General features: G+C 46.6%; 1 protein-coding gene across 1 annotated transcript in view; it reads right to left on the reverse strand.

Moving 5' to 3' along the window:
- Positions 1–5,650: 5,650 nt before the first annotated feature.
- LOC107397253 (receptor-transporting protein 2) overlaps positions 5,651–15,145 on the reverse strand; it is a 32,824-nt gene continuing 23,329 nt past the window's right edge. The window contains exon 3 of the mRNA XM_054745197.2: positions 5,651–6,815. Coding sequence (XP_054601172.1) covers positions 6,467–6,815 — 349 coding nt within the window. The 3' untranslated portion in view covers positions 5,651–6,466. The remainder of the gene's footprint in view (positions 6,816–15,145) is intronic.

The following is a 15,145-nucleotide window of genomic DNA, read 5'->3' on the forward strand; positions in this document are numbered from 1 at the left end:
GCAACAACAACAAAAAAAGGCACGCTCTCGCGGAAAAACAGTCACCGAGAGAGCGCGTCACCCGTCACCATAGCAACATGACAACAAACACATAACTGTATTAACAGAACAGACCCCGAACAGCCCTGGCCCGCTACAATATATATATATATATATATATATATATATATATATATATATATATATATATATATATATATATATATTTCAGGATCGAAACGAAAAAGGGAAAACACTTTTGTATATATATATATATATATATATATACACATATATGTTTATTTATTTGGCAGACACTTTTATCCAAAGCGTCTTACAATTTTTCAGAGGATCTTTCATGGATGAACTATCAAGGAGTCGGAGTACCCGGCCCGGAGGGTTACGGGGGTCCCACCCTGGAGCCAGGCCTGGGGTTGGGGCCCGTGAGCGAGCGCCTGGTGGCCGGGCTTTCGCCCATGGGGCCCGGCCAGGCCCAGCCCGAACCGGATACGTGGGCTCATCCAACTGTGGACCCACCACCCGCAGGAGGAACATGAAGGATCCGGTGCAGTGTGGATCGGGTGGCAGACCGAGGCGGGAGCCTTGGCGGTCCGATCCTCGGACAAGGAAACTGGTTTTTGGGACATGGAACGTCACCTCGCTGGCGGGGAAGGAGCAGGAGCTTGTGGCAGAGGTTGAGCGGTACCGGCTAGATATAGTCGGACTCACCTCGACACAGCATTGGCTCTGGAACCTAAGTCCTTGAGAGGGGTTGGACACTCTCCTTTGCTGGAGTTGCTCCGGGTGAGAGGCGGAGGGCTGGGGTTGGCTTTTTGTTGGCCCCCAAGACTCTCTGTCTGTGTGTTGGGGTTTACCCCGGGGGACGAGAGGGTAGCTTCCCTGCGCCTTCGGGTCGGGGAACGGTTCCTGATTTTTGTTTGTGCGTATGGGCCAAATATCATTTCAGAGTACCCACCCTTTTTGGAGTCCCTGGGACGAGTGCTAGATAGTGCTCCATCAGGGGACTCCATTGTCCTGCTGGGGGACTTCAATGCTCACGTGGGCAATGACAGCATGACCTGGAGGGGCGTGATTGGGTGGAACGGCCCGCCTGATCTGAACTCGAGTGGTGTTTCGTTATTGGACTTCTGTGCAAGCCGCAGTTTGGCCATAACGAACACCATGTTCGAACATAAGGATGCCCATCGGTACACTTGGTACCAGGGCAGCCTAGGTCGCAGGTCGATGATAGACTTTGTAGTCATATCATCTGACCTGCGGCCGTGTGTTTTGGACACCAGGGTGAAGAGAGGAGAGGAGCTGTCAACTGATCACCACCTGGTGGTGAGTTGGATCAGATGGCAGGGGAAGATGCTGCGTAGACCTGGCAGACCCAAACGCATAGTGAGGGTCTGCTGAGAACACCTGGCAGAATAAACTGTCAAGACGGTCTTCAATTCCCACCTCCGGCAGAGCTTTAACCGCATCCCGAAAGCAGTGGGGGACAATGACTCTGAGGGCCTTGTTCCACTCTGCGATTGTTGAGGCGGCTGTTGCTAGCTATGGTAGCAAGGTGGCCGGTGCCAGTCGAGGTGGCAACCCCCGTAGCCGCTGGTGGACACCAGAGGTTCGGGGAGCTGTCAGGTTGAAGAAGGAGGCCTACAGGGCGTGGCTGGTCTGTGGGTCTCCGGAGGCAGCAGACAGGTACCGCATAGCCAAGCGGGGTGCAGCAGTGGCAGTTGCCGAGGCAAAATCTCGGGTGTGGGAGGAGTTTGGTGAGGTCATGGAGAAAGACTATCGATCGGCTCCAAAGAGGTTCTGGCAAACTGTCCAGCGCCTCAGGAGAGGGAGGCAGCAACTCGCTCACACTGTTTACAGTGGGGATGGGGAGCGGCTGACGTCAACGGGGGCTATAGTCGGATGGTGGAAAGAATACTTTGAGGAGCTCCTCAATCCCACCTACGCGCAATCCGAGGAGGAACCAGAGCTGGGAGACCTGGGGATGGACTGTCCAATCTTGGGGGCAGAAGTGCCTGAGGTAGTCAAACAACTACACAGCGGCGGAGCACCGGGGCCGGATGACATTTGTCCTGGGTATCTCAAGGCTATGGATGTTGTGGGGCTGTCATGGTTGACACGTCTTTGCAACATTGCGTGGTCATCGGTGGTTCCTGTGGAGTGGCAGACCGGGGTGGTGGTCCCCATCTTTAAGAAGGGTGACCTGAGGGTGTGTTCCAACTATAGGAGGATCACACTCCTCAGCCTCCCTGGAACGGTCTACTCCAAGGTACTGGAGAGGAGGGTCCGATCGATAGTTGAATCTCAGATTGAGGAGGAGCAATGTGGTTTTCGTCCTGGCCTTGGAACTGTGGACCAGCTCTATACCCTTGCAAGGGTGATGGAGGGGGCATGGGAGTTTGCCCAACCAATCCACATGTGTTTTGTGGATTTGGAGAAGGCTTATGACCGTGTTCCCAGGGGCACTCTGTGGGGGACGCTCCAGGAGTATGAGGTGGGTGGCTTTCTGTTAAGAACCATTCAGTCCCTTTACCAGAGGAGCGTGAGTTTGGTCCGCATAGCCGGTAGTAAGTCGGACCTGTTCCCAGTGAGGGTTGGACTCCGCCAGGGCTGCCCTTTGTCACCAGTTCTGTTCATTACCTTTATGGACAGAATTTCTCGGCGCAGCCGTGGTGTGGAGTATGTCGAGTTTGGTGGCAGGAGAATTTCGTCTCTGGGTTTTGCGGATGATGTGGTCCTCCTAGCTTCATCCATCTCTGACCTTCAGCTCTTGCTGGGTAGGTTCGCGGCCGAGTGTGAAGCGGCTGAGATGAGGATCAGCATCTCAAAATCTGAGACCATGGCTCTCGACTGGAAAAGGGTGGCTTTCCAACTCCAGGTCGGGAGAGAGGTCCTACCTCAAATGGAGGAGTTTAAGTATCTTGGGGTCTTGTTCACGAGTGAGGGTAGGAGGGATCTGGAGATCGACAGGCGGATTGGTTCGGCGTCTGCAGTGATGCGGACGCTGAGCTGATCTGTCGTGGTGAAAAGGGAGCTGAGCCAGAAAGCCAGGCTCTCGATTTACCGGTCGATCTACGTCCCAATCCTCACCTATGGTCATGAGGTTTGGGTAATGACCGAAAGAACAAGATCGCGGATACAAGTGGCCGAAATGAGTTTCCTCCGTAGGGTGGCCGGGCTCAGCCTTAGAGATAGGGTGAGGAGCTCAGACATTCGGGAGGGACTCAGAGTAGAACCGCTGCTCCTCTGGATCGAAAGGAGTCAGTTGAGGTGGTTTGGGCATCTGGTCAGGATGCCTCCTGGACACCTCCATGGGGAGGTGTTTCGGGCATGTCCTGCCAGCAGGAGGCCCCCGGGTCAACCCAGGACACATTGGAAAGGTTACATCTCCAATGTGGTCCGGGAACGCCTTGGGGTCCTGCCAGAGGAACTGGTGGAGGTGGCCGGGGAGAGGACGGCCTGGAGTGTCATGAGCCGGGGTGAGTACTCGTCACATCATTCACCACCTTTGAGCTCTGATTACAGGAGAGGGAGCTACAGCTGTTTCTCATCAGCGGGCCAGCTATATAAGGAGGATGAGGACCAGATTACGACGCCGGATGATTGCCGTTTACTGGAAGTCGCTTGCCTCCGAGTTTTTGCTCTGTTTACTCTTTGAGATTTGAACTTTGAATTTTTTGGAATATTCGCTCATTAATGTTTGATACCTACCTCAGGTTCCTGGATTCCTGGATTATGTGCTCTGCCCCTGGAAGGAAATATCTGGTTCGTTCCTGTATCTCCTCCGCCTGCCAACCCGCTCTCCACCTCGCTCACGCTCCCTCTCCGGATCAATATCCTTGCTCATTCTCCTACTCACCTTCATCTTGGACCGCTTCCTCATCTTGGATATCACCCCGGCTCACTCCCCTCCTAACAACAACTTCAATTCCGCACAGTAAGCCAGACTACAGAGCAAAGACTCCCGGAACTACAAACACCAGACTCACCTCTGTTTTCCTGTAGACGCCGGTTCCGGATTCTACAACCCGCTGGACTCCAGTGCGCTCTTAGTTTCCCGTTTAATAAATATCATTTTACCTTTTAACTTGTCTCCGGTCTCTGATTCTGCATGTCTTGGGTTAAGCACATACCTCAGAACATGACATGGAGCTCCCTAGTTGGGATGCCGCCCCCACGACCCGGACCCGGATAAGTGGAGGAAGACGACGACGACTTACAATTTATAACCTATAGGGCATGTTGTGGTCTGTGAGGGAAACCGGAGTACCCGGAGGAAACCCACGTATGCATGGGGAGAACACGCAACTCCATGCAGAAAGGCCGCAGCAGAGTTTCGAACCTGCAACCTTCGTGCTGCGAGGCAACAGTGCTAACAACTGCACCACCATGCAGGCTGCCCCTGGCCATACTGGGGCCCTAAGCAGAATTTTATCAAGTTCATGAGCTTCGGGTAGTCACTAAAGGAGCGAGATCACATATACAAGCAGCCAAAATAAGTTTTCTCCACAGTGCCTGGGCTCTTCCTTAGAGATAAGGTGAGAAGCTAGGTTGACTCAGGAGGGGCTTGGAGTAGAGCTGCTGCTCCACAACTTGAAGAAATGTTGAGGTGGCTCGGACATCTGGCTAGGGTTCCTTGGATGCAGCGCTGGTGAGGTTTTCAAGCCATGTCCAACCAGGAAGATACCCAAGGGAAGACCCAGGACACAATAGTTCTCGGCTTGCCAGGGAACCCCTTGGGATTTCTCCGGAGGAGCTGGGCCAAGTGGTTGGGGAGAGGGAAGTCTGGGCTTGTCTACTTAGGCTGCTGCCCCCTTGACCCAACTCCAGATAAGCAGACGCTAATGGATGGATGCACATACGGATATATACGCTGCCTGTCCAAAAAAATAAAGTCACGATCAACAATAATATTTCGTTGGACTACTTTTACCTTTGATTACATTGCACATTCACTGTGGCATTGTTTCAACAAGCTTCTGCAACATCACAAGATTTATTTCCATCCAGCGGTGCGTTAACCAAGATCTTGCATTGATGATGGTAGAGTCTGACTGCTGCGTAAAATCTTTTCCCACATTCCAAAGATTCTCAGTGGTGTTAAAGTCTGGACTCTATGGTGCCCAGTCCACAAGTGAATCATTTCATCTGCCTCTCTTCTTACCCTGATGTGCCCATCACTCTGGAACAGAGTAAATCTGGACTCATCAGACCACATCACCTTCTTCAGAGTCCAATCTTTATGCTCCATAACAAACAAAAGCTGAAAGTGTGTGAAACAATTATAATAAATAATAAAGAAAGACAAAGAACTGAGAATTGACCAAATGCTTGTTTATTAGAAAAATCTTAATCTTAACTGGAAATCAGCACTTAATGTCTCACAATAAGTTAAAGGCAACAAAAGGAAAGAAACCTGTTGCATACCCATATTTGTGCAGGCTGAATCCAATGATTAAAAATTAAAGATAATTACAAAATATATGTAAATGTTTATAGATACATATAAATACATCCATACGGAAGTCCATTTATGCATTTTTTTTCAGTGGGAGAAAAAAAACAAAGGAGCGGTATCGTATAATAACAAAAAAAAATCTATTTTAACAGAGAAACCTTCTCATAATAGTGTGTTAATATCTCTTAATAATGAGAAAGGCCATGACAGAAAAATGATGATATATATTGTGGCGTTCTATCCCAAATGAATACATCCGAATTTCAGTCCCTGACGTTTAAATTTTTAGAATTACAGCAGTTGCAATAAAGTAGTACTTCCAAACGGCGAATTACTCATTAAATTACACTTGCTACCCCTCCCTCCACCGTCTCCTCCACACACACCTTGTTGCCAAGGCAACAGACCGCTTTTCACATCACGAGAGATTGTGTAACAGGAGCGTAACACTAAGACACCCAAACAATCCCCACACAAAGAACACATTCGTTGTGACATCGGGACATCACTTTTCTTTATGTTGTTTTATTAATGTGAAGCGGTTTCAATGAACTGGAGGTAAACGTTACCTGTGAAAGCCACGCCTCTGCCAGAAAACAGAATTAATGTTGTGTAACTGAACACGAACAATGACAACTGATAAATGGAAATCCGGTGTAAAATCTAATAGACTAGAAAAAAGTCCCAGTATGCTGAGAGGTACATTTTTATGTACTGGTACTGCGTATTGGAGCATACTGGCCCACTTACAGCACTATAAATGGGCTCCCTTTGACTTCATATTCTCCCTCCAGTTTTTCTGGATGAGATTCAAACGTGTTGTGAGAAGTCGACGTTTTACGGTTACAAACATTCTTACCAATACCAGATGTTAAACTTGTTTTTCCAAGAAACTTTTCTTGTAACAACCTGTTTTAGCACCTTTGTTTCTTTTTTGCCTAGCACTGAAAGCAATTAATAATAAAAAACACATAAATGTACAACCTATGCATGTGTACTCATGTCTCGTTCCTAACATTCTGAGTCATCATCCTGATCGCAGATTCCCTGCTGACAGGCCTCACACAGCGCCTTCTCATGAGGTTTGGTCCACACTTTATCGGAAGCTGTGGAGCCTCTGTCGCTGCCGTCGTCCTCCCCGTAGCAATTCTTACGGATTTTAGAAAAGAGCTTGAGCAAAGCTTCCTCCACCGCTCTCTCGGAGAAACCAGGGAAGTCAAAAAAACCCTCTTGACAGCGACGACAGTCCTGTCCAAAGGGTCGCATGAGCACCGTGCCACGGCCATTTCTCAGCCGGTAACGGAACAACACGGTCACCCGACCGGAGGGCCAGGACCTTCGGCAAGTTCGACAGTAAAATCTGAGGGGACACAAGATAATAACTACTATTGTCAGAATCATGTCAAATTTATTTGTATTATGTACAATCAATGCAATTTTTAACATTTTTACTCGTCATCCTTTAGATTTTCCTAAAAGTGGCACTACTCTACAAAGGCAGCTTCTTGTCACATGATCATCACATGCTCATTTGTAAAACTTCACATGAAATATTTACTAAAACTCTCCTTAACCTTATCAAAAAAAGGTTCACTTATGCAACGAAATATTCAGACTCATAAAGCATTGCATATACACTGTTGCTTACAATTTCACACCCTTCCTAAAATACAGTCAGCTGATTTTGATTATCTCAATAAATTGGCTCATCTGTGGCATTTCAGCCAACCATGGCAACAGAGCGGTCTAGAAAAAACAAATTCACTGAGACTTAAGTTGTGGTGTTTGTGGTTGAGGTAGAGGCTTGGATAGAAAGTTTCATCGCCTTTGAGTGGTGCAGCGTTGTTGTAGTGGTGAATGCTGTGAGTGTGGCGGAGAGGATCTGTGGTGGACTTAAAAAAGAAGTGGTCATATCTGAACGTAGAGGCAAAGAGGAAGATGGTTTTTCATTTTATTGATGCCACCCAACAGTGTTCAAATATATGCCAAATCTCAGGGGGACATTTAATCTAACCTAAAGGGGCTTTAAGCAGGAAATGATATTGTTCATCATATCAATCAAATATCATCCTGTCTGTTGGCTAATTCCCACTGGAATGAGCCGGTTGCTCGAAACTCGAGAAGAGTCAAAAGCTGCAGGTGCACCAGTATTGCATGGTTTCAGCAAATCTAAAGCAGGCCTAGCCAAGAAATCTAGACAACCCCTAGCAGTAGCAAAAGATTCTGGTCTGCAGGTTGGTCTCGTCATTCTCCACTCTTCTCAGCAGGTCTACCATTGGCTCGGGCCACTCACAGCGCTCTACTTTTGTAGAGATGCTGGCAGGCTTAACACCATTATGACAGAGCTTTTTTGAAGAAAATAAAGTTGGTGACAGCAGAGCTACAAACAAGCAAAACAACAAAGGAATGGTACTCATTTGAAATAGCTTTAGACTTTGGCTTCTTCTACTTCTTCTTTAACAATGACTGGCCCCTTAACTGATTTCTGATGCTATGATTACATCATGTTGTTTGTTGCTATGTTTGGACCTAGCGCTGTCGAATTGCATGCAGGGACAGTTTGAAAAACAACTATAGACCCCCCCCCCCACACACACACACAAACACACACACGACTGAGCTATGTTTATGAGTCATGGTCAGAATTTGCGTAAAGTTGTATACGTTTTTCTACAAGTCACAAAGTTAGTAACTTTTCATTCTGAGGATAGGAAGCTTTATTAAAAAGACCCCTGTTCAGTTATATAATTAGGCCCGAGCAGCGAAAGCGCTGCGAAGGCCTCTTGTTTTTGCTCTGATTAGGCCCGAGCAGCGAAAGCGCTGCGAAGGCCTCTTGTTTTTGCTCTGATTATTATTATTTTTTGTTATTCCGTGCCCCCTTTGAACAGCTTTTTGGGGACCTTAACATACCCCAAAACTCACAATATTTTGCACACTTGTCAGGCCTGGTGAAAAATTTGATATTTTAAAGGTCCCAAAAAAATCGCAAAGAAAATGGCTGAACAGCGCCCCCTACAAAGTGAAAAAAACCCCTCTCCATAAAGCTTAGTTTATCGTACAGTTATGAAATTTGGTACACTTGTAGTACTCAACAGTCCGCACAGAAAAGTCTCTTGCAACCATGGTCAATATCAAACAGGAAGTCGGCCATTTTGGGTTGAAATGGCGATTTTTTGCCGTTTTTGCCGTTTTTAGGGTCCGTTTCTGATTGGATTGCTCGATCATTTTTCGCACGATCGTCTCAAAAATTGTGTAAAATTGCTCAGAAGGGATGGGCGAACAAAATGAGATAAGGATTCTGAGTTTTCGTATATGTTGAAGGGGCGGAGCCAGGCCTCGAAGTTTGACTACTCGCCAAAAATATTTAAATTGCTATAACTTCATAACTGAATGGAATAGAGTTACCAAACTTTCTGTGGTCATTCGTCATCCACCCACAAAGTAAATTGAAAGGTCGGATGATGACATCACACAAGCCCCGCCCCCTCAGGACCAAAAAGATCAAGTTTTACTGTGAAAGGTCCCAAATTGCCCCATTTCACTTAATCACCACAAATTTGTAGCTGGTAACTCAAGACAAGTGGGGGTTGCTTGGCGTCACTTTATGGGAGTTTTCGGCAGAGGGCGGGGCTGTGGTGGCGCGGCGAATTCAGGCGTACCGCCTTGGCCTTACGTTTGCCTCCCATTTCGTCATTTCCAAAGATATCGTCACGAAACTTCTTGTGAGTGATCCTAGTCCGGCCCCCCAAAAGATCTGATGTGAACATCTGGTGGGCGTGGCCTATTTTCTGAAATAGCGCCCCCTAGGACCATTAAAACTATTAGCCCCAAGCCATGCTTTGACTGAGGATTACGAAATTTGGTACACTAATGTGGTGTCTCAGGACCTACAAAAAAGTCTCTTGGAGTCAAGTTCAAAGTCGCACAGGAAGTCGGCCATTTTGGATCAAGTACGCGATTTAGTGGTTTTCGCACACGTTGTTTGGAGAGTGATGCTCCGTCGCCCTTTTCACCAATCTCCTTCAAACTTCTGCTATATACCCTTAAGACATAGGGGAAAAAATTCAACCGTCGGATTTTTCAAAAGTTGAAAGGTGTGGGCGTGGCTAAGCCTCAAACTTTGACCTGTCGCCACGCTACTCTTTTTTTCACAGCTCCCTACTGGACTCCTTTTACCCAATCACCAGGATTCTGTGGCAAACAGCAGTAGACAAGTTGAGGTTACTTGGTCTCCAGTACTGGCAGGTTTTGAAAAAAGGCGGGGCTTTGGGACCATGGCGAAAATCGCCATCACGCCATGGAAATACGTTTGTCTCTCATTTCTTCAGTTATCGTGATATTGCTACAAAACTTCTGGTGAGTGATCCTAGTCTGAGCTCCAAGAGAAATAGACAGCTGAATTTTGTGGGCGTGGCCTATGTTTTGAAATAGCGCCCCCTAGGACCATTTAAACTATTAGCCCCAAGCCATGCTTTGACTGAGGATTACGAAATTTGGTACACTAATGTGGTGTCTCAGGACCTACAAAAAAGTCTCTTGGAGTCAAGTTCAAAGTCGCACAGGAAGTCGGCCATTTTGGATCAAGTACGCGATTTAGTGGTTTTCGCACACGTTGTTTGGAGAGTGATGCTCCGTCGCCCTTTTCACCAATCTCCTTCAAACTTCTGCTATATACCCTTAAGACATAGGGGAAAAAATTTAACCGTCGGATTTTTCAAAAGTTGAAAGGTGTGGGCGTGGCTAAGCCTCAAACTTTGACCTGTCGCCACGCTACTCTTTTTTTCACAGCTCCCTACTGGACTCCTTTTACCCAATCACCAGGATTCTGTGGCAAACAGCAGTAGACAAGTTGAGGTTACTTGGTCTCCAGTACTGGCAGGTTTTGAAAAAAGGCGGGGCTTTGGGACCATGGCGAAAATCGCCATCACGCCATGGAAATACGTTTGTCTCATTTCTTCAGTTATCGTGATATTGCTACGAAACTTCTGGTGAGTGATCCTAGTCTGAGCTCCAAGAGAAATAGACAGCTGAAGTTTGTGGGCGTGGCCTATATTCTTAAATAGCGCCCCCTAGAGCCATTAAAACTTTCAGCCCCAAGCCATGCTTTGACTGAGGATTACGAAATTTGGTACACTAATGTGGTGTCTCAGGACCTACAAAAAAGTCTCTTGGAGCCAAGCGTAAAGTCGCACAGGAAGTCGGCCATTTTGGTGCAAGTACGTGATTTAGTGGTTTTCGCACACATTGTTTGGAGAGTGATGCTCCGTCGCCCTTTTCACCAATCACCTTCAAACTTCTGCAATACACTCTTAAGACATAGGGGAAAAAATTCAACCGTCGGATTTTTCAAAAGTTGAAAGGTGTGGGCGTGGCTAAGCCTCAAACGTTGACCTTTCGCCATTACTTTACTTGACTTAATAACTCCCATGTGCATGATCAGATCTTTTTCGAACTTTGTCTGTGTGATCATTGACCATATCTGTAAACAATGACAATGTGGACAGCTGACATCACCTAAGCCCCGCCCCCTGACTACAGGAATTTATTTTTTATGCTGAAATGCCCATATTTGTCCCCTCTAATTTAGTCAACATGACCCTAAGGTCATGCACTGTCTTCATGATGCTGTAATGACCATTCAGATCTGATAGCTTTCCAGAAAGGGAGGGGCTTTGATGCCATGGCGAATTCTGGCGTAACGCCGTAATCTTAATATTCAATTTAATGGTGAGCTCAGAGGGGATGCTGAGTCAGGGTGAGGTGCAGACTAGGAGGCCATTCGCGGTTTCTGGTGTCGGGGTGGTTGACGTTTCTGTTCTGTCAGACGTGCACTGGTGCGACGGCAGACCGGAGCGGCGCGGAGCTGCGAGGGCCGAACGACGCTGCTTGCAGCTTTAATTAGGCCCGAGCAGCGAAAGCGCTGCGAAGGCCTCTTGTTTTTGCTCTGATTATTATTATTTTTTGTTATTCCGTGCCCCCTTTGAACAGCTTTTTGGGGACCTTAACATACCCCAAAACTCACAATATTTTGCACACTTGTCAGGCCTGGTGAAAAATTTGATATTTTAAAGGTCCCAAAAAAATCGCAAAGAAAATGGCTGAACAGCGCCCCCTACAAAGTGAAAAAAACCCCTCTCCATAAAGCTTAGTTTATCGTACAGTTATGAAATTTGGTACACTTGTAGTACTCAACAGTCCGCACAGAAAAGTCTCTTGCAACCATGGTCAATATCAAACAGGAAGTCGGCCATTTTGGGTTGAAATGGCGATTTTTTGCCGTTTTTGCCGTTTTTAGGGTCCGTTTCTGATTGGATTGCTCGATCATTTTTCGCACGATCGTCTCAAAAATTGTGTAAAATTGCTCAGAAGGGATGGGCGAACAAAATGAGATAAGGATTCTGAGTTTTCGTATATGTTGAAGGGGCGGAGCCAGGCCTCGAAGTTTGACTACTCGCCAAAAATATTTAAATTGCTATAACTTCATAACTGAATGGAATAGAGTTACCAAACTTTCTGTGGTCATTCGTCATCCACCCACAAAGTAAATTGAAAGGTCGGATGATGACATCACACAAGCCCCGCCCCCTCAGGACCAAAAAGATCAAGTTTTACTGTGAAAGGTCCCAAATTGCCCCATTTCACTTAATCACCACAAATTTGTAGCTGGTAACTCAAGACAAGTGGGGGTTGCTTGGCGTCACTTTATGGGAGTTTTCGGCAGAGGGCGGGGCTGTGGTGGCGCGGCGAATTCAGGCGTACCGCCTTGGCCTTACGTTTGCCTCCCATTTCGTCATTTCCAAAGATATCGTCACGAAACTTCTTGTGAGTGATCCTAGTCCGGCCCCCCAAAAGATCTGATGTGAACATCTGGTGGGCGTGGCCTATTTTCTGAAATAGCGCCCCCTAGGACCATTAAAACTATTAGCCCCAAGCCATGCTTTGACTGAGGATTACGAAATTTGGTACACTAATGTGGTGTCTCAGGACCTACAAAAAAGTCTCTTGGAGTCAAGTTCAAAGTCGCACAGGAAGTCGGCCATTTTGGATCAAGTACGCGATTTAGTGGTTTTCGCACACGTTGTTTGGAGAGTGATGCTCCGTCGCCCTTTTCACCAATCTCCTTCAAACTTCTGCTATATACCCTTAAGACATAGGGGAAAAAATTCAACCGTCGGATTTTTCAAAAGTTGAAAGGTGTGGGCGTGGCTAAGCCTCAAACTTTGACCTGTCGCCACGCTACTCTTTTTTTCACAGCTCCCTACTGGACTCCTTTTACCCAATCACCAGGATTCTGTGGCAAACAGCAGTAGACAAGTTGAGGTTACTTGGTCTCCAGTACTGGCAGGTTTTGAAAAAAGGCGGGGCTTTGGGACCATGGCGAAAATCGCCATCACGCCATGGAAATACGTTTGTCTCTCATTTCTTCAGTTATCGTGATATTGCTACGAAACTTCTGGTGAGTGATCCTAGTCTGAGCTCCAAGAGAAATAGACAGCTGAATTTTGTGGGCGTGGCCTATGTTTTGAAATAGCGCCCCCTAGGACCATTTAAACTATTAGCCCCAAGCCATGCTTTGACTGAGGATTACGAAATTTGGTACACTAATGTGGTGTCTCAGGACCTACAAAAAAGTCTCTTGGAGTCAAGTTCAAAGTCGCACAGGAAGTCGGCCATTTTGGATCAAGTACGCGATTTAGTGGTTTTCGCACACGTTGTTTGGAGAGTGATGCTCCGTCGCCCTTTTCACCAATCTCCTTCAAACTTCTGCTATATACCCTTAAGACATAGGGGAAAAAATTTAACCGTCGGATTTTTCAAAAGTTGAAAGGTGTGGGCGTGGCTAAGCCTCAAACTTTGACCTGTCGCCACGCTACTCTTTTTTTCACAGCTCCCTACTGGACTCCTTTTACCCAATCACCAGGATTCTGTGGCAAACAGCAGTAGACAAGTTGAGGTTACTTGGTCTCCAGTACTGGCAGGTTTTGAAAAAAGGCGGGGCTTTGGGACCATGGCGAAAATCGCCATCACGCCATGGAAATACGTTTGTCTCATTTCTTCAGTTATCGTGATATTGCTACGAAACTTCTGGTGAGTGATCCTAGTCTGAGCTCCAAGAGAAATAGACAGCTGAAGTTTGTGGGCGTGGCCTATATTCTTAAATAGCGCCCCCTAGAGCCATTAAAACTTTCAGCCCCAAGCCATGCTTTGACTGAGGATTACGAAATTTGGTACACTAATGTGGGGTCTCAGGACCTACAAAAAAGTCTCTTGGAGCCAAGCGTGAAGTCGCACAGGAAGTCGGCCATTTTGGTGCAAGTACGTGATTTAGTGGTTTTCGCACACATTGTTTGGAGAGTGATGCTCCGTCGCCCTTTTCACCAATCACCTTCAAACTTCTGCAATACACTCTTAAGACATAGGGGAAAAAATTCAACCGTCGGATTTTTCAAAAGTTGAAAGGTGTGGGCGTGGCTAAGCCTCAAACGTTGACCTTTCGCCATTACTTTACTTGACTTAATAACTCCCATGTGCATGATCAGATCTTTTTCGAACTTTGTCTGTGTGATCATTGACCATATCTGTAAACAATGACAATGTGGACAGCTGACATCACCTAAGCCCCGCCCCCTGACTACAGGAATTTATTTTTTATGCTGAAATGCCCATATTTGTCCCCTCTAATTTAGTCAACATGACCCTAAGGTCATGCACTGTCTTCATGATGCTGTAATGACCATTCAGATCTGATAGCTTTCCAGAAAGGGAGGGGCTTTGATGCCATGGCGAATTCTGGCGTAACGCCGTAATCTTAATATTCAATTTAATGGTGAGCTCAGAGGGGATGCTGAGTCAGGGTGAGGTGCAGACTAGGAGGCCATTCGCGGTTTCTGGTGTCGGGGTGGTTGACGTTTCTGTTCTGTCAGACGTGCACTGGTGCGACGGCAGACCGGAGCGGCGCGGAGCTGCGAGGGCCGAACGACGCTGCTTGCAGCTTTAATTATTATTATTATTACGCTTTCTTTTTTCTTCCGCGTCTTTGGGTGGCCTTTAGGGGGTCTTAGCATATCCAAAAAGTCACCAAATTCTGGCCCAATATAGAAAGTGCGTGAAATTTACGTATTTCACTGGCGATGTGAAAGTTGATAAAAAAGTGGCTCGACAGCGCCCCCTAAAGAGTGAAAAATACCCCTCTCCATAAAGCTTAGTTTATCGTACAGTTATGAAATTTGGTATACTGGTACTACTCAACAGTCCGCACAAAAAAGCCTCTTGCAACCATGGTCAATATAAAACAGGAAGTCGGCCATTTTGGGTTGAAATGGCGATTTTTAGCCGTTTTGGCCATTTCTAGGGTCTATATTTGGTTGAACAGTTTCGTCATTTTTCGTACCATAGTCTCAAAAATAGTGTGCCATCGAACAGAAGCGATGGACGCTTCAAAGGAGAAAATAAAATTGACTTTTCGTAAATACTGAAGGGGCGGGGCCAGGCCTCAAAGTTCGAGCACTCGCCAAAAAAATTCAAATTGCTATAATTTCACAAATGAAAGAATTACAGTTAAAGTAACTTTCTATGGATAATCGTCATCGCCCCCCGAAGACAAATGAATGGTCGCTGGATGATGTCACACAAGCCCCGCCCCCTCAGGACTTAAAACGTCAAGTTTTACTGGGAAATTTTCCAAAATTC

This window comes from Nothobranchius furzeri, chromosome 19, assembly GCF_043380555.1.
Source record: "Nothobranchius furzeri strain GRZ-AD chromosome 19, NfurGRZ-RIMD1, whole genome shotgun sequence".
Lineage (NCBI taxonomy): Eukaryota > Metazoa > Chordata > Actinopteri > Cyprinodontiformes > Nothobranchiidae > Nothobranchius > Nothobranchius furzeri.